This window comes from Neltuma alba, unplaced genomic scaffold (assembly GCF_004799145.2).
Source record: "Neltuma alba isolate B1F8T4 unplaced genomic scaffold, ASM479914v2 tig00012867_pilon, whole genome shotgun sequence".
In the NCBI taxonomy this organism is placed as follows: Eukaryota; Viridiplantae; Streptophyta; class Magnoliopsida; order Fabales; family Fabaceae; genus Neltuma; species Neltuma alba.
In genome coordinates, this window is record NW_021637247.1 from 1 (window position 1) to 26,028 (window position 26,028).

At 35.6% G+C, this 26,028-nt stretch overlaps 3 protein-coding genes and 1 pseudogene across 4 annotated transcripts; 3 read left to right on the top strand and 1 right to left on the bottom strand.

Annotated features, from left to right (window-relative positions):
- Positions 1–15: 15 nt before the first annotated feature.
- LOC114731990 (uncharacterized) lies at positions 16–887 on the bottom strand. Its single transcript, XM_028919262.1, has one exon. The coding sequence runs from the start codon at positions 796–798 to the stop codon at positions 211–213; it is 588 nt and encodes a 195-aa protein (XP_028775095.1). The 5' UTR covers positions 799–887; the 3' UTR covers positions 16–210.
- Positions 888–4,990: 4,103 nt separating this feature from the next.
- On the top strand, positions 4,991–8,832 carry LOC114731986 (ras-related protein RABE1a). Of its 2 annotated transcripts, none has more exons than XM_028919257.1 (9): positions 4,991–5,108; positions 5,251–5,358; positions 6,024–6,096; positions 6,211–6,311; positions 7,680–7,745; positions 7,916–8,013; positions 8,124–8,186; positions 8,270–8,362; positions 8,507–8,832. In XM_028919257.1, the coding sequence occupies exons 2-9, from the start codon at positions 5,286–5,288 to the stop codon at positions 8,588–8,590; spliced, it is 651 nt and encodes a 216-aa protein (XP_028775090.1). In that variant the 5' UTR covers positions 4,991–5,108; positions 5,251–5,285; the 3' UTR covers positions 8,591–8,832. The 2 variants fall into 2 exon arrangements, with proteins under 2 accessions (XP_028775090.1, XP_028775091.1); XM_028919258.1 differs by lacking the exon at positions 4,991–5,108 and adding an exon at positions 5,142–5,160.
- A 7,015-nt stretch (positions 8,833–15,847) lies between these two features.
- LOC114731985 (WAT1-related protein At2g37460) lies at positions 15,848–18,578 on the top strand. The gene is made up of 7 exons (XM_028919256.1): positions 15,848–16,243; positions 16,349–16,411; positions 16,499–16,615; positions 16,735–16,972; positions 17,080–17,241; positions 17,841–17,992; positions 18,085–18,578. Exons 1-7 carry the CDS (start codon positions 16,047–16,049, stop codon positions 18,296–18,298), a joined length of 1,143 nt encoding a protein of 380 aa, XP_028775089.1. The 5' UTR covers positions 15,848–16,046; the 3' UTR covers positions 18,299–18,578.
- A 3,208-nt stretch (positions 18,579–21,786) lies between these two features.
- On the top strand, positions 21,787–25,505 carry LOC114731989 (WAT1-related protein At2g37460-like; annotated as a pseudogene).
- The last annotated feature ends 523 nt before the right edge of the window (positions 25,506–26,028 follow it).

Below are 26,028 nucleotides of genomic sequence, written 5' to 3' on the forward strand. Positions count from 1 at the left end.
GCAAGTGTATGCTCCAAAAAAATGATCCAATCTCTTAGGATCCTATGCAAAACAAATTCCGATGAACTAGAGTCTGGACAACGAAACCTCAATCTGATAAATTTAAAAGCTCGACAGCGAAAATGTTTTTCCCAAGGAAAAAAAAAAAGGGAAAAGAAACAAACTGGCTAGCAGTATTATTTTATTTTGGCAATGATGAGGAGAGGGATTCTAAGCAAACCTTGGGGAACCAACGTTCATGTTTCGATGCAGGATGCGACCGCCGCTCGAATCTCCGCCATCAATTAATTCCCTTAGCCCCAAATTCCCCACTTTCTCTTCCTTCTCCTCCTCCTTACAGTCTACTTCCTCAACACCACTCCCTGCCTTTGACAGCAACCTCTCGAAGTAATTCCCATATATATACTCTGGCGTATAGCCGTTTTCTTCATCAAACAACATTATGTGGCCGTGCCACTCCCACACCCGATAATCGGAACCCTTTTCCTCGTGAAATCCGACGCAGATGTGGTGCTCGCCGATTGTGACGGCCTGCCCCGAGTTAGGTTTGAGCGAATCAGTCTTGCCAGAGAGAATCACCCGGATGATCTCCTTCTCGAGCTTGGATTCTTCTTTGGCGAGCTGGGATTTATTCTCATCATTCTCATCGTCATCGGATAGATTGTTGGCAGCGTCAAAAAGAAGGTCCTCGAGGGATTGAGAGAGCATAGGATTGTTGGAAGGGCGTAGCTGAAGCCTGCCCATCAAAGATTGCAGTAGAAGATTGTCAAAGTTCGCGGTATTGGAGAAGGAACTCATGGTGCTTGACACGGGTTTCGACTCGAGTAGACGAGACCGAAGATGTGAGGCAAGTTTTTAGGAGGGTTTAAGAAATAGCGGCCTCTGAACTTCACTGCGAGGGAACGGAAACGAGGGTTTGTGGCTTTATATGTATGTGCAGGCAATCCCGCAGCACCGCCAGATATTTGTTATCAAAACCAAACGTTAATTAATTTAAATAAATTATCTAGCAAAAAAATTAAATAGATTTAAAAAATATTTAATTAATTTAAATAAATTAAGAAACTTAAATAAAATAGTTAGTGGTGAGAAAATGATCTTTCTAAAATGCTTTTATGTAATATATTAGAGTATATGTTAAGTTGTATGTCAAATAAATTAATTTAAAAAATAACAAATAGATAAGGTAAATTGAGGGTTTACTTGTAGAATCCAATGTTCTAAATTAAGGATTGGTAATAATAGCATATGGGTTTCATGGCAGCTTATGAATGGGAGAATCCCAAAAAAAATGTATTTTAATTTTAAAATTTTAAATCAGTTTTGTTTAGTACACTTTAATACTAATTGATAATATTTAGAAAACAAATAATAACATATCTTTATAGTTATTCTTAATTTGAGATATATAAAATTTAGAGGTTTTTTCTTTATCAAATTGAGAGCTTTGAGTTTTTTTGGGGGGGGGGGGGGAATTTGTGCGTTTGGCAGTTTTGTGATAAATGACTATCTCCTTGTGAATAGTTATTATGATCAATTTGGTCCTTCTGTTACTCGTGAGGATTGAGTTTGATTCCAGCCCGATAAAAAAGCTGATAATGCACTTTTCAACTTGTATTTTATCACATCTCAATGGGACCGGGTACTTTGAAAGATAAATTTAATTCCTGTTTGGTATACAACATTAAAATAAGGTAGATGTTGGGATTGAGATAAAAAAAAATATAAAAAAAGTGTTTAGTGTTTGTTGTTTGGAATTGAGTAAACTTATATATGTGAAATTGAAAAATACCATTAAAAGGGTAGTATTCTCTAATCTTACTTATGTGGGATTGGTTCCAATCCCACCTATATGGGATTAGGACAATCTCATATAATAAGAATTAAGAAATTACTCATATTAAATAGTTTTTAATGATTTCTTTTTTCAATCTCAACTCTAATACTTATCTTTTATTTTCAATGCTTTGTATCAAATGAGATCTGAGAGCTTGTTTGAAATGGTAATATAAGTATTTAAAAATAAAGAGAATTGTAATAAGGTCCCATACAAGGAAAAAAATTACAAAACAAGTTCTAGAGGTTGTTATTCTCCACTCCAGAACTTGTTATTACAAGCTGCTCAGGTTATTATTGGATCTTTTAGTAGTTATTTGTCTTGCATAGGACTTGATTGTAATTCTTCCTTGAAAATAACTTTTCAATTGTGGCTTGTGAAATACGAAGTATATCACCGAGTAAATGTATTTATAAGCGCTTAATATAATCAATTTCAAATAATCCCTCGATAAAATAAGGAAGAAAGAGAAGGTTCACGTAATACTACCTCCGGTCCTAAATGTAAGAGCTTGTTGACTGATTTGAGTTAATTAAGAGAGTAAATTAAATTAATTATTTGTAATAAATATGTGTGTTTTTTTTTAAATGTCACTGCCAATCAGGTGTATTGGTTAGAACTATCATCATTAGAAGAATTACATTGGACAAAAATAGATAGATATGAAAGATAAAGTAGATTGGGGTCTTATATTTATAACCAATATAAAAATCAAACAAAGTCTTATGTTAAGGATCGAATGCAGTATATACTATTTCTGTCTCTAAATATAAAAATTAATTGCACTATAAATTACTCCTCCGATCCTTAATACAGGACCCAGTTGTTAAGTTGATTTTGGTCCTAAATATAAGATCTATTTCTTATATTTATCTATTTTTTTAAATTACCCCTATGGATACTCTCTCAACCATAATCAAGTAGAAGAGGAAGAGGAGATATTAAGAAAGATGCTTATGGTATTTTAGGAAAAACGTATCATATTTCTTATAATTAACTAACTTATCTAACTTCTCTAATCTGATCAAATTAGTTAAATAAGTCTTATATTAAGGACAAGAATAGTAGTTTTTATCAATTAGTTTTTATATTTAGCACGTGTGTTCATACCCACCACCAGAATCATGTGATCATACGATTTTTACCTTCGTCGCAGAAGCATAGGCCATCGGAGCACGGAGAGTTAAGAGGGATCATACACTGAGGTAGGGGAGGACAGTTTTGTAGTCTCCGAACAGAATATCAAATCTCAGCTGGCAAAATCAATCTGAAACCTTGGCTAGTGCTTTGATTCTGAATGCAGAGGAAACGAGGGCAAGAAGAGCAATAGACGGGGGAAAGAGGGACTACATAAGGGGAATTGGGAGAAAGAAGAACAATTAACTACTACTATTTCTAATTTTTAATATAAGAATTTGTTTAATTTTTATTTTAATTCTAAATATAAAAACCAAATTTACTTTATCTCTTATACTACCTCTAACCCCAATTATAAGACCCAATTGATTAATTTGAGGAGATTAAGAAAAAAAAGTCAAGTTAGTTATTTGTAATAAATAGGTGTTATCTTTTCTAAAATACCTTTACTAATCAATTATATTGGCTAGAACTACAATTATTAGAAGGACTACCTTGAAAAGAATACATAAACACGAGAGACAAAGTGGATTGGGGTCTTATATTTAGAATCAAAATAAAAACTAAACAGTGTCTTATATTAAGGACCGAAGGTAGTATTTATCTATTTTTTTTAAGATAGTTATTATAATAACCGTATTAGCCAATACACCTAAATAATAATATTTTATGAAAGACAATATATATTTATTAAAAATAACTAATTTAACCAATTTTCTTAATTTATTCAAAATAGTCAATTAGTTATTATATTAAAAATTGGAGGTTGTATTAATTATTAATATAACAATAAACGAACAATAGAGGGGCATATGCAGTGTGCCCATATTCTCTTCGTTTCCTGATTTAATAAAGAGCCGAGAATAAAAATATTACTGTCCTTAATACTTGTTTCACTTTTAATTTAATCATAGATATAAGAGTATAATTCATTTTGTATCTTATATTTATTTTTTTTAATATAATTTTTATAATAGTTGTACATGTTAAATATTTCATTAAATGATACTACTTTCGGTCTTAATTATAAGAGCTAGTTCAGAAAATTAAGGAAATAAATTAAGTTATTTATTTGTAATAAATAAGTGTTGTTCTTCATAAAATATCCTTACTAATCAAGTTTATTAGCTAGAACTATCATTATTAGAGAGACTATCTTAGAAGAAAAGTATAAATATGAAAGACAAAGTGAATTGGAATCTTATAATTAGGACCAAAATAAAAGTCAAACGAGATATTATATTAAGAACCGGAGGTAGTACTTAATTAACAAGGGTATTTTAAAAAAACAACACTTATTTATTACAAACAATTAATTTAACTAATTTTTTTAATCTACCTAAATTGGTTTACTATTTTTAATATTAAAGACAAGGTAGTATCTCATTAAACTGTCATGAACGTTTTTCTCCAATGACTGCCATGAGCATTTTATTAACCAATAGTAACTTTTAAACTTTTTTTTGTACGAAAAAAGATCTTTAATTTTTTGCTTGATGTATAGCCTTTTTTAATGATTTTTATTGGAATCAATGATATTTGAAATACTGATTGAACATATCATATATCACGACAAACTCTTTCAGTAAAAATTAATAAATATAATAAATAGATTTTAAATTTAAGATTAAAATTAACTCAATAATTAAGTATTATATGAAGGACTGAAGAAATATTAAACATTTTTAATTTTAATGTTATTCATGAAAACATATTTATTTTATAAAAATATTAAAACGATATTAACTTAATTGCAAATATTCAAGAAACAGCTTGGATTTTATTACCCGTAAAAGACAAACGATCTAAAATGGCGTCGTTTTGAAGCATAGCATCCACCAAACTTAACGCCTCCTCAAGCGCCGTTCACGGGGTTCTTTTTTGTTGTTTTCTTTGTTATCGGGGGCAAAATAATTGGGGAACAGTAATGGACGCCAATCACAGCAAGGGAAATAATCTAACGGCAAACGGTACTCAGGCGGGTGCTTGATAAGGGAAGAGACCCAAAGCAAAATCCTTTTTCCAATTACACTTTTCAACGGCCGACCGGTGCTGACGTATCAGGGACGCTTTCCCCCCGCCTTCTCCTTTTTCTCCTCAGATCTCAACCTCCTCCTTTCTTCTTCTTGATCTGGTATTTTCCCTTTATTTATTTTTTTGGTCTTTCTTTTACTGATCTTTCCTCCGTAAGTATTGGATAAAATCATCGCTTTCATTTTCCAATTTCTCTTGCTGTCATCATTTCTCCACTTACAAACTGAAGCATCTTGGTATAGGTTGGTTTTCTTTCTTTCTCGTCGCATTAATTTCGATGGCTGCTCCACCTGCTAGAGCCCGAGCGGATTACGATTATCTCATAAAGCTCCTCCTGATCGGCGATAGCGGTAAGATTTCCCGTCCTTTTTCTTTGAGTCCTTTGAATTTGCGTTCCATGGATTGATATGTTTGGTTAGTGTGGGAAAACTTTGCATTCTTCTGCCGAGATTTGATCCAATTCTTTTTTAATGGTTGAGTTACTATGTTATTCTCTGGATGTTTTCCCTTTCCTTCCCTCTGCCCTAATTACATTGCGATCATGGATATGAGAACGATTAGGGCATTGTTTGCTCCTGATTTAACCATTTGCCATGCATTTTCACTGGGATGTGATTTGTGACTGCGTCATGCAAGAGAATGTAACAATCCACCTGTTTTGTTGGCAACCGCAGCTTCTTCATTTTTTTAAAAATGGTCGACGCATCCTTCTTTGTGATTTGCATCTCGAAATCGTTCCTACCACTGTTCATTGTTCACTGCATTATATTGTATGACTTCACCCTTCAACTATAGTGCGGCAGTCATAAAAAATTATTCGTCGTAAATGGAGGTAAAATCTTATTGGCAATGGAATTACAGTAGCTGCTTATAACTCTCCTACTGATTACTGATTTGGAGGTTATAAAACAGTGGTGGCTCTTGAGACTCTCTCTGTACTTGCTGCATTTATCAATTAGGGAAACATATATTGTGGAGTTTTCATTGAATCTGATTGCTTTGTTCATATTGGCAGGTGTAGGTAAGAGTTGCATCCTGTTGCGTTTCTCAGATGGATCTTTTACAACCAGTTTCATTACGACCATCGGGTATGACCCTTTTTTTTTCCCCCCTCTAATCACCTTCATCATCTTTCTGCTGTCGTTTCTTTCTCATTGTGAGAAGCTGTTAATTGAATACTGGAAGGGATTTTTTTTCTTCAGCATTGACTTCAAAATAAGGACAATAGAGCTTGATGGCAAGCGAATTAAATTGCAAATATGGGATACTGCTGGACAAGAGCGTTTTCGAACAATTACAACTGGTCAGTGTTTGAGATTAAAAGCCTTATTCAATATATGTAACTGATGTTGTGATATAATCCCTTTGTTTATATCTAGCTTAAACTTTTGTAATGGACTATATAAGTGTTGTTAGGTCTTAGTAGGTGTATGAGTGAAAAGTAGTTTAGAACTGTTACTAATAGGAAGTTAGTTCATTTTGAATTTGTTGTGTTGAAATGTTAGTTGTTAAACAAACTTCTATTTAACTAGAGGCTACTTTTCTTTTTCCTATCATTACCAGGATGGCAATAAGATTGATGACCTTGTTTCTTCAGTTCCAATTGAATAAGTCTCTTGGAATAGATATTTGGGTGCTTTTGGTGATTGTAATTGTCACATATTGAGGAGGTTTTTCAGTTGGTGCTTTTGTTGGTGGAACTTGACAACTTGTTAGATAACACGAGATAAATTTTATTCTCCTTGATTGTAGTAAGTATCTGTTGGCTATTGCTGATAGAGAGAAACTAAGAGAATGAAAATATCAAGTTTCTAACTGATTTATGGCTTCGTCAGATGGCATGCTCAAGGAAGTCAAAGGCAAAAGTGCCCTTACCTTAAGATGTCAGAACTTTAATATGTAAAAAAGGGTGCATGGCCAAGTACTAGGTGCTAAAGTAATTTATATATATATATATATATAATAGATCCATGTTAATATGGAAAAAATTTGACATAAATCTGGAAAAATACGCACATATATAATCTTTCGAAATAAGAATAACTATTTTATCCCATTGTCTTAAGTCTTTGAGTTTGGGCTTGGCTTGGCTTCTAAGGTTGGATTTCATAGCTTCCCATTTTATCCTATTACAATTTTATATTTTTGGATTGGGTTTTCTTGAGCTGACACTTTTCTTGTAGCCTTCAAACATTAAAGCCCTGAAAGGGCAAGCCTGGAACTACAGAAAAAGTGTCGATTCCCATGCCGTATTGAAGGTGGCACCTTTCATGATGTGAGAGGTGTTGGTCATGAATGGTGCCCTAGGTGCTGAGTTGAGTGCCTCTGACATCATTGAACATCCTTCATTTATCTGACTGTATCTGGAGGCGTTTGTGTGTATACACTCACATATTCTGCCCCAGGTTTTGGTGATAAATTCTGGGTATTGGGCTTATTTTAATATTTCAATCTTCAGTGTCGTTCCACAATCACATGATTTCTAAGAGCATAAATCCTCACAATGTTTTTTGGTTTTATTTTAACATTGTATGCTTTTCAGGAATGTAACTGAATAACTGATGCTTTATCTTTCACGTTTGCATAACCATTAGCTTCCATAATTCTGTTATCCTTCCATATATCTAAACTGTTAAGCTTTTGTCACGAGTATTTAATTCTTCTTTTGCAGCTTATTACCGTGGAGCCATGGGCATTTTGCTGGTGTATGATGTCACTGATGAGTCATCTTTTAACAGTAATTTCGTCTTCCTCTTTTAGTTTTCCCTTCAAATCTGTGTGTGTTGATAGAAATGTACTATGTTTTTTAAACTTCAGCTCTTCAAGTTGACCATTTTGGGTAACATCCACCGCTTTGAATGGATTTTAAGTTCTTCTAAGTGGCAATTTGACTGGTCTCATGTCCAGACATTAGGAATTGGATTCGCAACATTGAGCAGCATGCTTCTGACAATGTTAACAAGATACTGGTGGGTAACAAGGCTGATATGGATGAAAGCAAAAGGGTCCGTCCCCTTACTCCCTACTCTCTGTCTTTCGGGGTGTGCTTGTACCTGCATGTCATGCACATATACGGCTTTTTGTGCTCCTGTTAATTTCCAATTCTTTTCCTTAGGCTGTACCAACTTCAAAAGGTCAAGCCCTGGCAGATGAATATGGCATAAAGTTCTTTGAGACTGTAAGTTGCTTTTACTGCTCTTGTTGAACTTGCACGCATGTATTTGTTGATCTTGATGTGATGCTGGGGTTTGGTTTTTACAGAGTGCGAAAACTAATTTGAATGTGGAGGAGGTTTTCTTTTCAATAGCTCGGGACATCAAACAAAGACTTGCAGATAGTGACTCTAAGGCTGAGGTTTTTATTTTAACTGCTTCCCATGTTTTGAGACTATCATTTGACTTCGTTTTAGACCATTTTTGGTGGTGCATTTTGGATCAATCGACGAGATTTAATTACCATGTCACTCATCATTTAAGTTTTCCACTTGATTGTTTGCAGCCTCAGACGATCAAGATTAACCAACCAGACCAGGGAGCAGGAGCTGCTCAAGCTGCCCAAAAATCTGCATGCTGTGGTTCTTAATGTAACGCTCTGCGGGGAGACATTCTTCAAGCAGCCAATATGACTCAGGAAGTTAATCTTGTCAATGACTATGTCAGTAGTGCTTCTATTGTTATTATTTTACATCTGCTACTCGTTGGGTGTGAATGGTAGATCCTTCCTATGTTGGGAAATTAATTATCTATTTATTTATTGTTGCTTTGGTCCACTTCTTTATTTTTCAGGTGCTTTAATATACAGCCTCTACTTTCTGAAGTTAAAAATCACGGCCTGCTTATGCTTTCCTACCCCCACCTACCCCATCTTTTTGTCACACCCCATGTCCTTCATCTTTTGCCTCCATCAATGCTTTAACGTACACGCTTTAGTGGCTTTCTGGATGGTTTTTCGTATGAAAGTCCAAAAGTGCTTTTTGGAAAAGCATTTTATATAAAATTCCTGTTGTTCTGAAGAAGTAGATTAACGTTTACCAACCCCTCTCCTCAAATGGGTTTTTCGAAATATGAAATCTCAGAAGTATTTCGTTTTTGGGATGAAGATTGATTAGGCAATGTTTGTGGAAGGATTAGTTACATTACTTGCTGCTTGTTATCTCTTCTTGATCGTTCACCGAGGTCGGATAAACTTAGGTTTTATATTGCGCCAAAACAAACAAAACAGCTAGTCTTGCTCTATTAGATGGGATAGTTATATGCTCAGCAATCCATTCTTTCTTTTTTTTTCCGGCTACAATATATTGCACCAAAGGGAACATTCGTGCTTATCGCCATCAGTTCTACATGGCTGTTCAATTTGCGAAGTGATAATAAAATGAATGAAAAATGAAAAATAATTTTAAGAATGAGAAATGATTTTAAATACTCCTCTCATGAAATATTACGACATAGTTTTGAAAATGGAAATCATTTTACCGTATTTTCTTGTTCCAAAAGGCCGGACTCTCAAGGCCGTAAAACGCCCGGAAAAAAGGGGTCTGGCTTTCCTCCGCTGTGCTAATCCTCCGCTGCCTGTCCGTTGATTGCATACAGCACCGTTTCCAGCAAAATGAGGAGAGAGCTGGAATGAAAAAATAGGACGAAGAGGATTTGGCAAGTGGATAAACACAAAAAAGTTCAAGCAAGAGGAGGAGTAACTATTCATTCCTATTTGTAGGACCCACCCACCTCCGAAACATTTTTTCAAAAAATCTCATTAATAAGACAAATACAGAAAAAAGAGAAAATTTAGCTTTAAGGTTAAGATGTGTACAGCAACTTGAAATACTTTTCCACATATATTTAGTATTTTAAATTATTTTGTTATGTGTCTAACATCTTGAAATATTTTTTCAATTACATCTAGTACCCTAAATTATATTTTGATACGTTAAGCATCTTAAAATATTTTTTTAGATACTTCCAACACCCAAAATTATTTCTTAGTGCATCGAATACCGTAAATTATTAAGTGCAAAATTACATTAAAAATACTTTAGGGTGTTATGCGCATCTAAAAAAATATTTCAGAATGCTAGATGTACCATTAAATTACCTTAATGTGATAGATGTACCTAAAAAAATATTTCATAATACTGTATGCACCTTAACCTCAACTTTTATTTTACATCCGTCTTTTAGTGATGCATATTTTTATATTTCCAAAGTTATTACTCCTCCGATTCTTAATATAGGATCCAATTATTGAGTTAGTTTTGATCTTAAATATAAGACACATTTCTCATATTTATCAATTTTATTTAAATTACTCTTATGGATACTCCCTCAACTATAATCAAATAGAAGAGAGAGAGAGGTATTAAGAAAGATGATTATGGTGTTTTAAGAAAAACGTGTCATATTTCATATAATTAACTAACTTACCTAACTTTCTTAATATAATCAAATTAGTTAAATGGATCTTATATTAAAGACAGGAGGAGTATCATTTTATGTCGACAGTCATTTTTAAATTTCGTCGATGATTATCGGCTTATAAAGCAAGCAACCATTTGGTTCATCTTTTTCAATAAAAAATAAATTATTTAAAAGAAATTTTTCGAAAACTTAATATTTAAAATTTGAATAATAATTTTTTAAAACTAATTATCACGGTAAAATTAATTAATCTTAAATTAATCAAATTTAATCCTGACATGTGATAATGGTTTAAAGTTTCCAAGCTTATAGAATGAAAAAGTATTTGCATTTAATTTTTTTTCCCTTCACTAAGAGCATGCACAATATTGATACAGATATAAAAAAAAAAATTTTTTGGCCAGATACAGATATAAAAATATGCATCACTGAAAAACTGATGTGAAAGAATGGCTAAGGTTTCTATTTTTTCTAATTGATAAAGAAAAAGATATTTAATTGATTTTTTTAAAACTGTTTTGGAGGTGGGTGGGTCCCACAAATAAGGATGTATGGTTATTCCTCCTCTCACTTGAACTTTTTGCCTTTGGCTCTGTTTGGATAGCACCCCAAACCATGGTTTGGGGAAAATGCTACCCAAACAGCCTCTCCAAAAACCAAAACCATGGTTTTGGGTCAAAACCATGGTTTTGACTCCAAAACCATGGTTTTGGAAAAAGCAAAATTTTTTTGCTTTTGGAGAAAAAAGGGAGAGTGTGGGGGCCTATATGATATGTATCTTGTTATTTTTTTATAAATATATTTTTTTATAAATATATTTAATCTTATATTTTATAAATATATATAGACATTAATTATTTATTAATTATATTATCTTATGTATTATTAATTATGTTGGTAAAAAACATATTATTAACAATTTTATTTCTTCAAATTAAAATATATCATAAAATCTATTTTTTCTGTAATTATCATATTAACTTATGTCTTTTTTTTAGTAATTTGTATATATAAAAAGTGCTTCTGATAACAACTATCCAAACACTCTCACTTCTCAGAATCACTTTTTTACAAAATCTATTCTTCACATAATCTATTTTTTCCAGAATCTATTCTCCAGAATCACTTTTCCAAACCACGGTTTGGTTTCATCCAAACACACCCTTTATCCATTTGCGAAATCCTCTTCGTCCTATTTTTTTATTCCAGTTCTCTCCTCATTTTACCGGAAATGGTGCCGTTTGCATGCAGAGAGCGGAGGAAAGCCAGCGGAAAGTCATCGTCATATGTGCCAACTTGCAATCTCTTGTACATATTTGTTACTCCTCCGGTCTTTAATATAGGACCCAATTAGAAGGTCGATCTTGGTCCTAAATATAGAACCCCTTTTTCATATTTTTTCATTCTTTCCTAAATTACCCCTATTAGATAATTAAATACCACAATAATACTCATTATTCATTAATAATACACCTATATATTTTATAAAGTGAATGAATACTTATTACTTATTGATTCCACACAAACATCAATTCTACCATTTTATATTTTTAATAAAATAATTTAAACATTTAAAAAAAATATTTTCATACAAATACCCATTCAAGGTAATTGGATTTTTTTACCTCCGAGGAATAGCATAATAATAATCATACTATCTACTTTCTTTGTGCCTAGAAAATATAATCTTCTATTTATATTTTACCCAATCAAACAGAAAACGTAACTACGTTGGTATCAGACGGTGCGTGAGCCAGGAGAACTTGGACGACGTTGGTATCGGAGGAGGCGAGTTAACCAGACTAATTTTTTTCAAATGTCAGTTTCTTTTTAGAAGTGTAAACCGAGGGTATTTTGGGATATCTATATTTATTACCTAACTTAACTACCATCCTTAATTTAATCAAAATAGTCAAAAGGGTCCTATATTAAGAACCGGAGGAGTATTTAATGAATTCCCCTTTTCACTCAAAAAAAAAAGTCATCGTCATATGGCAGCGGTAGAGTAGAGAAGCGAGACGCATGAGGGAGAGAATAGCAATAGCCCTCTGCTGACAGGTGTAAACAAGTGTCCCCTAACAAATAAAGTGAAAATAAATAGTTAACCCGCGTTTAATAAAAATTAGGAATAAAGTTGTAAATCATATTTTTTAAAGTATATTTTTTGCTAACATATTTTTTTAACGTTTATATTTTAATATCTAAGACACTTTAGAAAAAATTTAACAATAGTTAATGCATTTATTTTGAAAATATCCCCAACAGATAAATAATAAAATTCCTCAATTAACTCTCAGTAATCTACTTATCTCATGTACTGAATCAATTAATCACTAATTTTAAAAAGTAAACTACACTCAATTATTCAACTCAAAGTAGCTTAGTTTGTACATAAAAGAGATGTATGAAATCACCGTCACTTTTTCTGTTTTCTTTTTCATTTTTAATTCTTTTAATAATTATAAAATCGCCGACACCACTTCTATTTAAAGTAGCTTAGATATATTTTAGGAAAAATCGTTATCCCATATACTGAATCGGTTACTATATAAAGATAACATATTAATTATTGTTAAATTTTTTCTAAATATTAACACATGAATCTTAAAAAAATATGCTGGCAAAAAATAAACTTTAAAAAAATATGATTTGTAACTTCATTGTTTTATGGTAGCAGAGAGGCAGCGGAATGGAGTGGTAAAGGAGAGAAGCCGGAGCGGGGGAACTGAACTTCTGAACTCACATGAAAATTTACCGTATATCAGTGTGTATGTCTCATCAATTTTCTTGTGTTTTTTTTATCATTCTCTTTCTTTTACGCAAAACAATTAGAACAATTTTTTTCCTTAAAAAATAATTGGACACAGGATGGTCAATTTACGTCCAAGAGAGTGGTCGGAAAACTTTATTTTTCTCCTTGGTATCAATAGAAAACAAGTATACTTACTTTTTTACGGGGAAAAAAATGTAATTGTTTGATATTGGTTACTGTTAAGTTCTATTTGATCATCCAGGAGCTCAATTAAAAGTACTTTCCGGTCGTTAATATAGAATCTGATTAACTAATTTAAATATATTAAAGATATTATTTAAATTAGTTAATATGATATGTTTTTTTTCTAAAACACCTTAAGCATACTCCTTAATTTTCTTTCTCTCTCTCCCATTTGATTATTATTGTAAGAATATCAATAAAATTAATTTTTAAAAAATTAATAAATACGTAAAATAATATTACATATAAGAGTAATATTAACTTTTCAATTAGATCGTATATCAGCTCTTTACTGCAAAAAGCATCTTTCAGACAAGTTGGGATTTAATTTAGCCATGTGATGAAATCACATGCACTGATTACAGTGCTACGACGAATCCCAACTATGCACTTTGATGCTCCTTGTTGGCCACCATGCCGAGCAAGAGACATATCAGGCGCGCAATGTCTTATCCCAAGCATACACCAGCAATCTTCAGTATAGATAATCCATTCTTTTTTTTACCCCCAAAAAAAAGAAAAGAAAAGAAATAGAAATAGACAGTTCATAGATGTCAGATAGAAAACGACCTGCAGACAAGTAATCAGAATTATTAGAAGGAGGCCATGCAATTATTATGGTTTGAGTGTCCACCGAAATAATGAGAAAACGATAAGGTCACCTGCAAGCTAGAAAATGGTTGGTTTATTATCTACTCGCCCTCCTTGAGATTCTTAAATTCGCCAGTGTAAGTCAGTTTCCATCAACGTTATTATGGGAAACATACTTCATCCTGGGCTATATCGATTGAAAAAAATACTATCTCTGGTTCTTAATATAAGATCTCGTTTGATTTTTATTTTGATCCTAAATATGAGATTTCAATCCATTTTATCTCTCATATTTATATATATATTTTTTCAAAATATTCATTCTAATAATGATAGTTTTAACTAATACATTTGACTAGTAAGAATATTTTAAGAAAGATAACACCTATTTATTATAAACAACTAACTTAATTTTTTTTAATCTCCTCAAATTAGTTAACTAGTTCTTATAATTATGACCGGAAGTAGTATATAATATTATAATATACGGGATAAATTGGATCTTCAAAAATTACACGCACTGCTCTTAATATCTATCTGGGCAGGCGAGAGTCCGAGACGGGGGATGAATAATCAGAGACTTTTGTCCCTTTCGTCGCGTTTATATTGGAAAAGCAAGGTCAAGGATACTTTCTTTCTTTTCCTTGTTTTCCTCTTCCGCTTTATTTTAATTGATTACACGTAAGTGATCGTGCTCGGATGCAATATCATCAGATTTACTGTGCCAAAGAATCATTGGACCAGACTACTAATAAATTAGTCAAAATACTCGGGGAAGAAAAATTAATGCCCAGGATATTTCAACCATTTCATAAATCAGATATAAAAAAAAAAAAAAAAGAATTCATCAGGTAATACTGGTTCAATAGTTGGTCAAAAGGAGAAAGTAGCAATAGCAGTTGCTCGTCTTTTTTGTATTTGCCGGGAACAGATGTCGCAGTAGGACCCCGCGATGAGTAAGACTCCATTGACGAGCATCAGAGCTGCACTGCCTGAGCCAGAGGGGCCATATACGACGCATCAGCACAAACTCAGGCACACTCACAGAGACACACAGATTTTGATTTTACCAAATGAGTGGATGCCAATATCCACTTGCTATCTAAATTATGTAGGGAATGGGTTCCACAGGGGCGGTGGAGTATTGCCTAATGGCCATGTTAGTGCAAACACATACTAAAAGCACAAGGAAACAACTACTATAAAGGCTTAAAGCCACCACCTACGAAGTGGGACTTTGAGTGCTTCCCATACTCTCCGAGTTTTCCACAATTGACCCAAAACCCCAAAGCTAATTACAAACAAGGATATCCATATCTGCTAACCATCCTTCATACGTCGCCTTCCGCTCTTATTTTATTCACGCTGCCACTCAATAATGCAGCTAGCCTTGTTTTTTCAGAACCCTTTTTATCCATATTTCTGATATCTCGTCCATCCTTAGACCCAAAAAGAAAGTACATTTGAATTATACGAGAATATACAAAGAGCATATTGATTGGCTTTGTTTTGCTACTCCCAATACAAAAATTTTACGTTCCACTGACGTTGTCGTTATCAGCCTCAACCATGGATTCATAATATATGCTTTAAACATGAACTCCCACTTCACTCGAAATCATCTTTAATAGTTTGCTTTTTTTTTTTTTCCCTCAAGCGCAGGCAAAACGCGTCGATGGATTTAATCTGCAATCGAAGACCAAGAAAATAAATACCTAAAGAATCTAAGACAAGTAGCCAATACATGAAAGCTATGCTATCACCAGTAACATTCAACAATACAAAGATATAGTAATAATTAAAAGCAGACACTGACTTTTAAAGATCTGTGGATGCGTATCTGATCACTATCATGGCCTCAAATGTCATTTGGTTGCGTGAAATACAGACCTCCATAATCATAAGGCACGTCTCCAGTACTTCTGATTCTGAAAGCACTAAACAGTTCATGCGTCAGCCCACTATATAAACACGAGCCTCGTAAGGTGGTAGCATTCTTGTGGCTCAAGAAAAAGGTTGAGGTTTGAGCTGACACGTGATGGAGAACCAGAAACCCAGTTGGTTTGAAAGAGCGAAGCCATTCATAGCTGTGGTGTTCTTGCAGACTGGGTTTGCAGGCATGGATGTTCTATCCAAGGCTGCATTGAACAAGGGGATGAGCAATTACGTGCTTGTCGTCTACCGCCATGCTGTCGCCTTTTTGGTCATCGCCCCTTTTGCAGTCATCCTGGACAAGTCTCTTTCTTTCTTTGTCTCTCTCCTTTTTGTGCGCGCGCGCCTGTTTGTGTGTATGAGCATGCCTGAACTGAAACTGAAGTCTTATTATATTTCTTTTCACAGGAAAGTTAGGCCAAAGATGACATTTTCAATCTTCATGAAGATACTGGCGCTCAGTGTGCTAGAGTAATATTCCCTCTTGGCTATGCACAGACTCAAATCTATGGGGAAAAAAAATCAATCTAACTCTCTCATATCGCTTCTTATTGGCAGACCAGTTATTGACCAAAATTTATACTTTCTGGGAATGAAATATACGACAGCAACGTTTGCCGCTGCAATGACTAATATCCTTCCCGCCATCACCTTCGTCATGGCTTGCATTCTTAGGTAAGTAAAATTAATTTTCACCCTACTATTTTCAGAAATTTGGCAGCGAAGTTAATCAGATATCCATACCTGTGAGGGTTTGATAGCTTCATTCAATAACATCCTATGCTTCTTCCTAGGCTTGAGAAGTTGAAAATGAGAAGCATACGCAGCCAAGCCAAGGTGTTTGGGACTCTAGCAACTGTTGCTGGAGCGATGGTCATGACATTGATGAAAGGTCCGGTGCTTGAGTTATTTGGAACACATGGAAGCAATAACAGCAATCATAGTGACACGGCAAATCTTCAACATGCAATAAAGGGATCAGTGATGATCACGATAGGCTGCTTCAGCTGGGCTTGTTTCATGATCCTCCAAGTGAGTTATTCTCCATCATAAGTAATTGAAAACAAAATTCCCTAACACAACCTTTTCTGCTCTAATTTGTTTGGTTCCCTGACACAGCTTCATTTCCCTTTCTCTAGGCTATTACTCTTGAAACCTACCCAGCTGAGCTCTCTCTTACAGCATGGATATGCCTGTTGGGATCAGTTGAAGGTGCCGCAGTTGCCCTGGTTATGAAAAGGGGCAACGCTTCGATTTGGTCTTTAAATTGGGATACAAAACTGCTGGCCGCTGTCTACAGTGTAAGGCCATCTAACCAACCTAGTAGAGAAATATGCTACGTAGAATATAATACAAAATACTCTGTATCACATTGAACACTCAATCCATTACAAAATACAAATGCACCTCTCACTATAAGTAAAAGAAGTTAAAAGCCGTCAAACCAAATTGATGTCCAATATAGATCCTCAATTAATTGTCTAGTGTCTACTCGATAGCTTTCCAAGACTAATGAGCAAAAAAAGGGGGGGAAAAAGTTAACGGACAAGATCGTCAGTGCAGAAGCTTGGCCACTGGATCATCATTACCATTCATAAACCATATAATAACTTAGTGTTTAGTCCAAAAAGCCAAACTTAGTGTGCGTGTGTAGTGTTTAGTCCCCAAAAAAAAAACTTGGTGTGTGTTAAAAAAGATCAACTCAACAAGATCGTTTAACCGCTATCAGATTCTTATCAATCCCCCACTAGGATCTTGATCTCCTGAGTACCAAGGTCACAGACTTAGATGCCTTTACCTAAGGAGCTTTGTAACTAAACAAATATTTCGAAAGAAGTGCTGAAATATTATTAACTATTAAATTTTTCCCTCTAAACACTTGGAAAATAATTGCATGCAGGGCGTAGTCTGCTCAGGAATGGCTTATTACATCCAAGGGGTTGTGATGAAAACTAGAGGCCCAGTATTTGTTACCGCGTTTAGTCCCCTCTGCATGGTAATTGTGGCTATCATGGGCTCCATCATTTTAGCTGAGCAATTGTACCTTGGAAGGTAATTATGAAAATCAAGCACCAATCACAAAATACTCCTATTAGAACTCATCAACAAAACTCTAAAGGGAAAAACAATCTGATATTTTACAGGGTAATCGGTGCCATTGTCATTGTTTTGGGTTTGTACCTTGTGGTATGGGGTAAAAGCAAAGACTACGACCCACCAACTCCAATTCCCAAGGAGCATCTACTGCCAGACAAGTTCAGTTCAGGTGAGGGAAATGCCCCAACCGAGCATTCCAATCATGAGGTCATCACTATCACCAATTTTGAAGCAGGAATCACTCGAGAGGAACAAGTGTGAGGAAAACATAACAGTAACCATTAAAGTTGAAGTTATCCAGAAGCAATCCAGCTCTAATGTAGACTCATGATCAAACGAAAGCAGACGTGTAGGTAGCGACTTGTTTTATCCTCCAATTATGATGTAAGTTCGTCAAGTTTTTCAATGTAACAGTAAGAAATTCAGTAAGGCAGAAGATAACCACAAATGAAAATAGTCCAACTTTGCGTCATTACATTAGATTGTTGCAAAGTTAACCGTCAGTGTTAATCCGCAGCAGCATGAAAAATCCAAGGTTGGAGACATGTTACACTTCATTCCTTTCATATGATGCCGTAAAATTCTCAAGTGTATCAAGAAGGGAGTTCCATTTTCCTTTTAATCTAAACGCTAATCGACACTAATTCAATGAACAACAAGATGGCAATGCTGGCACCTACGGGACAGATGAATGCAGTTGGCATGAATAACACTATTTAAAGGGAACACCTCTCTTACCAACGACGAAAATGGGGGCCAGATTTCAATCTTCAATTTTTGGTCCCAGTAGTTCCAACAATATCCTCATCTAATTCAAACACTTACTACATAAACTGATAAAATGAAGAGGTTAAAGAAGAAGTTACAATATTACGTTGGTTTTCACTCTCAGCTTTCCTCATTTTTCTCCATTATCATTTATAAATCTGTAAGCGGACAAATATATATGGTTCACTTTCGAGTAACCGTACATGGAGGGGGGGAAAAGAAGATAAAAAAGCATCCCTCTAGAAAACAATAGAATTAACTCCATCAAATCAAATACAAGAAAGATAACACGCACAAAATATTTTGTTCCATCAACAAGAGCCACATCAAGTTCAGCTTACCTTTAAGAAAATTAGTGCCTACATGATGTTAAGATACATATTAATGAGAAGCAAATATGACATTGTGTTCACAAGGGTCACTTATAGGTTAGCGCTATATTTACAATTACCGGTCCGCAAAATGTATGTCCAACCTAATATGTATATACAAAAACTGAACGTACCACCTTTCAACTCAAATAATGCTCCTTTATGACAGTTGCTGCGTTTCATCTTGTCCGTATCTGAAGTTCATTCAGCTAACAAACTTTCTGCAGAGTGTGAGAAGGATAAAGCACTAAAGAGACGTTAGTACACAAACAAAATAATTGTATAAACAGAAAAGATCGGCTTTCCAAATTCTGAACGACTTCTAATTATAATTGAACCATGTAACGTCTGAATAAGATTGAAAAACATATTCCGCAAAAATAGACAAAAGCTATGCAGCATCAAAATGGACTAGTTCATATTTCTGAAATTACTAAATGATTTCAAAGCTCCACCGTGAAAGTCTGTTTGAAATAGTTTATAAGTAACTTTTCAATTATGACTTGTAGAAATAAGTATATTAGAGGAATTTTGTCTTTATTTATGTGAAATATGCTTATAAGTGATTTGTAACACTGTGCCAAACGGGCCATTAATGGAGTCGAAAATCGTCCATTTGCCTTATAAGTGATTAGACAATTATTTCTGTTAACGGTGGCCATTCGCTTTTAAGCTATCGAGAAGCATTAAGTTCTTCCTCAAAACCAAACAAGTTGTCATCCGATGAGCGTACAAAAATAAACTTTAGAGTGAAGAGAAAATGGATATCACATACCATTTCTATGCTCTCTCTACTCAGATGAAAGTGAATAAAACAGGGAGATTCTCATCTTTCCTGACTCCAGAGTCCAGCATTTTCCAACCAGACTGGGCAAATGTAATACAGTGCGTTGTTTAATCTCCATGTTATGATTAGGAAGTAGAAGACATCGATATATATATGGCTTCATTTCTTTCTTTCTTTTGTTCTTGTGCTATGTTCATTACTCTTCATTGACAGGCAACTGAGATGTGAAAGCTTGAACCCAGGACCTTAACGGCACAAGCTTTACTGTCTCACGATCAACTGTGACAGAGACATAATGAACATTACATGTAATATTGGGCGGAAAGCACGACGGCGGTTGTACGGACTAGGCCCGTCTCGAGATCTAACGGATAGGGAAGTTGAGTTTCAGGAATTTGTTACGGGAATGCTCAGGGATGGTGCACCGCATGAGCGCAGAGTGTGGGATGTCATCTGTGACCAACGTCTGTAGATGATAAATTTTTCACACACGCAGGCACAGATATATATATATACTCCTCCGGTCCTTATTATAAGACCCAATTTGACTTTTTATTTGGTCCTAATTATAAGACCCAATCCATTTGTCTCTTATATTTATGCATTTTTTTTCCAAGATAATCCTTCTAATAATGATAGTTTTAGCCAATATACTTAATTAGCAAAGATATTTTAAGAATGACAACACTTATTTATTATAAATAACCAATTTAACTTACTTCCTTAATCTCCTCAAATAAGTGAATTGGGTCTTATAATTAGGATCGGAGGAGTATATATATATATAGGCAGATTAGGAGTGTACCAGAGGAAGGCTATGGCCGTCCTGGAGTACGGTGCAGCCGTCCGCGAGTCGAGTGCCTAACTATGCTTTCCTTATTTGCGGGTGCCGCTCTATTTCTCTTACGCGTGGCAGACTTCCATTGGACGACCACAGGGGCCGCAAATGGGTCCTCCTCGCTCTTCTAAAATTGATGGCGGATTTATAAAGGCCTCGTCCTTGCTTGGATCTCAGGGTTTAAGAAGAATGATGATCTATTGTACCATCATGTGTTCAGATGAACAGATAATGGAGCGAAAAATTGTGGCTCTTTGTAAAAAAATCACGTTCTGTATTTCATTGGTTTTTGTCTATCTCTTATCTCCTCATGCATGTTTAATTGTGTGAATATAGCATATCTGAATCGATTTAACAAACGAGAAGAAGAAAAGGACATCATGCAAACAAATGTAAGAAAGGGAATCACAGAGCAGCACAGATCAGGTAAAAAACTGTCCATTGCTGGCCTCATAATCAATTAAAAACAAGGTTTTTTTTTTAAAAATAATGTTTTAGGGGAGAGAATTTCTATTACGTATACATCTCATACGACTGAATCCAAAATCACGAAAGAACACCAATTTTGATATACAGTAAACCAATTCGAACAATAATTTTAACCTCACGGTTTACATGTTGCTCGTTCTTTTAAATTCAATTGATCACGCATGGGAAAAAAATCAAGTAAAAATCAGTTGGGCTCCAGTATAGTGACTTAGGGTGTAATTTTCTTTCATACAGAAGACCTGACACCTACCGCGCGTATAAAAATGGGAAACCAACTGCCGCTAATATAATACGAAAAGGCTCGCACTGTTTAAGTTCAGTGGTGTTTTTCTTTTGAGAAAAAACCGGCAATACTATGAAATGACTTGACGCAATATCATTGTCATTAAAGGGACACATTTTAATAGTAGTTTGAAGATACGAGCCAACGGGAAGACGCAGAGCGGTAACAAACATATAAATTACTCCGTAAATTGTATACTAAGAACGATGAGGGGCCAAATATTTGGACCGTCTAATGGGGAAGTCCATTGATGCTTGTCTGGTCCCCGGCTTCTCCAATAAAGCTTGTCACTTTGCCACAGCCATATGGTCGTCTTTTCTAATTTAATTCATATTAATTCATCATACGTAGAACTTTGGTGGCTGATTGGTCCTTCTAAATGACTGAGACCATACTAGCACATGCGGCATGAGGCTATACTAGTTCATGCGTCAGCCCACTACATGTATAAACACGAGCCTTGTAAGGTAGTAGCATATTCTTGTGGCTCAAGAAGCAGGTTGAGGTTTGAGCTCACACATGATGGAGAACCAGAAACCAAGTTGGCTTGAAAGAGTGAAGCCATTCATAGCTGTAGTATTCTTGCAGGCTGGGTTTGCAGGAATGGATGTTCTGTCCAAGGCTGCATTGAACAAGGGGATGAGCAATTATGTGCTTGTCGTCTACCGCCATGCCGTCGGCTTTTTTGCCATCGCCCCTTTTGCAGTGATCCTGGACAAGTCTCTTTCTTTCTCTGTCTCTCCTTTTTGTGTGTGTCTGGGTACATGAGCATGCCTGAATTGAAACTGAAGTCATACTATGTTTCTTTTTCACAGGAAAGTCAGGCCAAAGATGAGGTTTTCAATCTTCATGAAAATAGTGGCGCTCAGTGTGCTAGAGTAATATTCTTTCTTGGCTACACACATGATCAAATCTAGGAGAAACAATTAATCTAACTCTCTCGCACCACTTCTTATTGGCAGGCCAGTTATTGATCAAAATTTATACTTTCTGGGAATGAAACGCACAACAGCAACCTTTGCCGCTGCAATGAGTAATATGCTTCCCGCCATCACCTTCATCATGGCTTGCATTCTTAGGTAAGTACATTTAGTTTCCACCCCTTTGTAGTGATTTTCACAAATTTGTTAGTCATGTGAGGGTTTGATATGTACCTTAATCCAATCAAGTTCTATGCTTTCTGTCTAGGCTTGAGAAGTTGAAGATAAGAAGCATACGCAGCCAAGCCAAGGTGTTTGGGACCCTGGCAACTGTTGCTGGAGCGATGGTCATGACATTGGTGAAAGGTCCGGTGCTTGAGTTGTTTGGAACACATGGAACAAACACTGACAACCATAATAGTGGCACCGTAAATCTTCAAGATGCAATAAAGGGATCAGTGATGATCACGATAGGGAGCTTTAGCTGGGCTTGTTTCATGATCCTCCAAGTGAGTTTCTCTCCATCATAATTAATTGGCATAAAAAGAAATTTCCCTGCCACGACCTTTTCTGCTTTAATTTGTTTGGTTTCCTGACACAGCTTCATATCTCTTTCTCCAGGCAATTACTCTTGAAACCTACCCAGCTGAGCTCTCTCTTACAGCATGGATATGCCTGTTAGGATCAGTTGAAGGTGCCGTAGTTGCCCTGGTTATGGAAAGGGCCAACGCTTCCATTTGGTCTTTAAGTTGGGATACAAAACTGCCTGCCGCTGTCTACAGTGTAAGGAGAGGAGCATGTTGTGCAGAACATAATACAAAATACTGGGCATTACATTGAACACTCAATCCATCACACAATAAAACTTCACCCCTCATCATGAGAAACAGAAATCAAAGGTCATAAAACCAAATTGATGGCCGATATAGATCCTCTGCCTTAACTAAAAAGCTTTGTAACTAAACGAATACTTGAAAAGGAGTACTGAAATATTATCGACGATGAATTTTTTTCCCCTAAAAACTATAATTGCATGCAGGGCGTAGTCTGCTCGGGAATGGGTTATTACATCCAAGGGGTCGTGATGAAAACTAGAGGCCCAGTATTTGTTACTGCGTTTAGTCCCCTCTGCTTGGTAATTGTGGCTATCATGGGCTCCATCTTTCTAGCTGAGCAATGGTACCTTGGAAGGTAATTATGAAAATCAAGTATCAATCACAAAAATATTTCTACTAGAACTCTAAAAGGAAAGGGAACTAAAGAAATCTGATATTTCACAGGGTGGTCGGTGCCATTGTCATTGTTTTGGGTTTGTACCTTGTGGTGTGGGGTAAAAGCAAAGATTACGACTCGCCAACTCCGATTCCCAGGAGCATATATTGCCAGACAATTTCAGTTCAGATGAAGGACATGCCCCAACCGAGCATTTCAATCATGACACTGTAACCAATTTTGAAGCAGGAATCACGACTAGAGAGAAACAAGTATGGGGAAAACATAACAGTAATCATCAAAGTTTCAGTTATCCGTGATCAATCCAGCTATAATGCAGAGGCCCCCCGGGGGGGGGGGGGATGACAACACTGCACTTGCAATACGTATAGAAAACTATGATCTAAACACAGGCTATCAATACTGTGTGCAGGACAATAAAGGAGAAAATTCATTATGGGCGGCTAGTCCAAAAACTCTTCATCACGGCAAATTATTTGACCAATAACAGTTAAAATGGGTAGCAAATTTGTTCCCATAAAGTCCAGCACAAAATACTTCTAAGATAAATGCTATAATCTAATAAAACTTTCGAGTGATATAACGACAAAAGAAAGAAAATTGTATACCCAGCTTCAACAATAATGTATCGTCTGATAGAGTAAGAGAAGTTCATCACCTCATTGGTTGAAGAACAATAAAAAGATGAGGCCAAACCTTCGTGTGTTGTATAATTAACTAACTAAGTAAATTCTTTTTTTTTTTTTTAAGGCAATTCCCTTCTTTCCTACTTTTTCCCTAAGCACGTAAACAATAATGCTAAAACCTGAATTAAATTTCCCTCTCATTAAATTTTGAGTAAGGTTAAAAAAAGGACAAAAGCTATGCGACAGCAAAATTGAATATTTCATTCTGATAATTAAAAACAAAATTGTTCCTGAGATTATTAAATGATGATTTTCAAAGTTCCACTAAATGGACTCATCAGTTGTCCATTTGCCTTTCCTCCACAAAATCCTTGCTGATTAGACAATTCTTTTTTCAATGGCGGCCATTCGCTTTTAAGCTATTGAGAAGCATTAAGCTCTTTCTCAAAACCAAAAAAGTTGCCTGCCAATGAGCGTATAAAAATTAACTTTAGAGAGAACAGAAAACGGATATCACATACCGTCTCTACGCTCTTTCTATCCAGATAGCGGCAAACCGCAACGTAAAACAGAGAGATTCTCATCTTTCCTGACTCCGGAGTCCAGAATTTACCAATCAGACAGGGCAAATGCAATTACAGCGTGTTGTTTGTTCTTCATTTTTCTTTATCCCTGTTCTGTATTCATTACTCTTCATCGGCAACCGACTGAGAGGTGACAGCTTAAGCTCGGGATCTTAACAGTACATACCCTGACTGGCTCACGATGAACGGTGACAGAAACATAAGAAAAACTTCAGGGAATGTAAGGCAGAAAGCACGGCGTCTCTTGTACGGACGCGGCCTGTCTTGAGATCTAACAGACAGGGAAGTTGAGTTGAGTTTGAGGAATTTGCCAAAGATGGGAATGCTCGGAGATGGGGCATCCCACGATCGCACAGTGCGTGGGATGCCATCTGTGGAGAACATGGGCAGATGATAAATTTCTCATTTACATATACGCACACATACACATATATATCGCAGAAGTAGGAGTGTACCAGAAGGAGGCAGTGACCGTGGTGGAGTACGGTGCAGCCGTCGGCGAGTCGCTCTCCTTACAGGCGGCAGACCTCCATTGGAGACTTCCGGGGCTGCGAATGGGCCCCACTTGAGCTGACGGAAACGACGGGGCATTTATTGGGTTGGGTTGAAGGAGATTCGCTCTCGCCAATTAATAGTATGGGAATCAATGGGTCAACATTATTCCGGAGCTCAACTGTAGAGGGCACACCCTGAAGTGGATCTTGCATGAACACGGCATGCAAAATGCAAACAGAGTCGATGCACGTGGAGTCAAATGTTTGAGGAAGCAACCAGTAGTGAGAGTACAAAGGAAAGGACTAGTCCCTTATAAGCTTACAAGCCAATTTTTGAATACTCGTTGAAAATTATGTTCATATTTAATGCTCTTAGCTAGTACTGCGCCTATTCCTAAAAAAAAAAAAAATTCTGTGGAGCAGATCATGATCAGCCTTGTTTTATGCCCGTTTACTTGGCTCATCAGTCAAAGAACGTCGGTGCTTAATTTAAATGGCACATGCACAGCTGGTATCAACTCAATAATTTCTGTAACAGCTCTCATCAATGGTTTAAAACTCAAATTTATTTATTATTAACTTTTATCAGGACTAAATT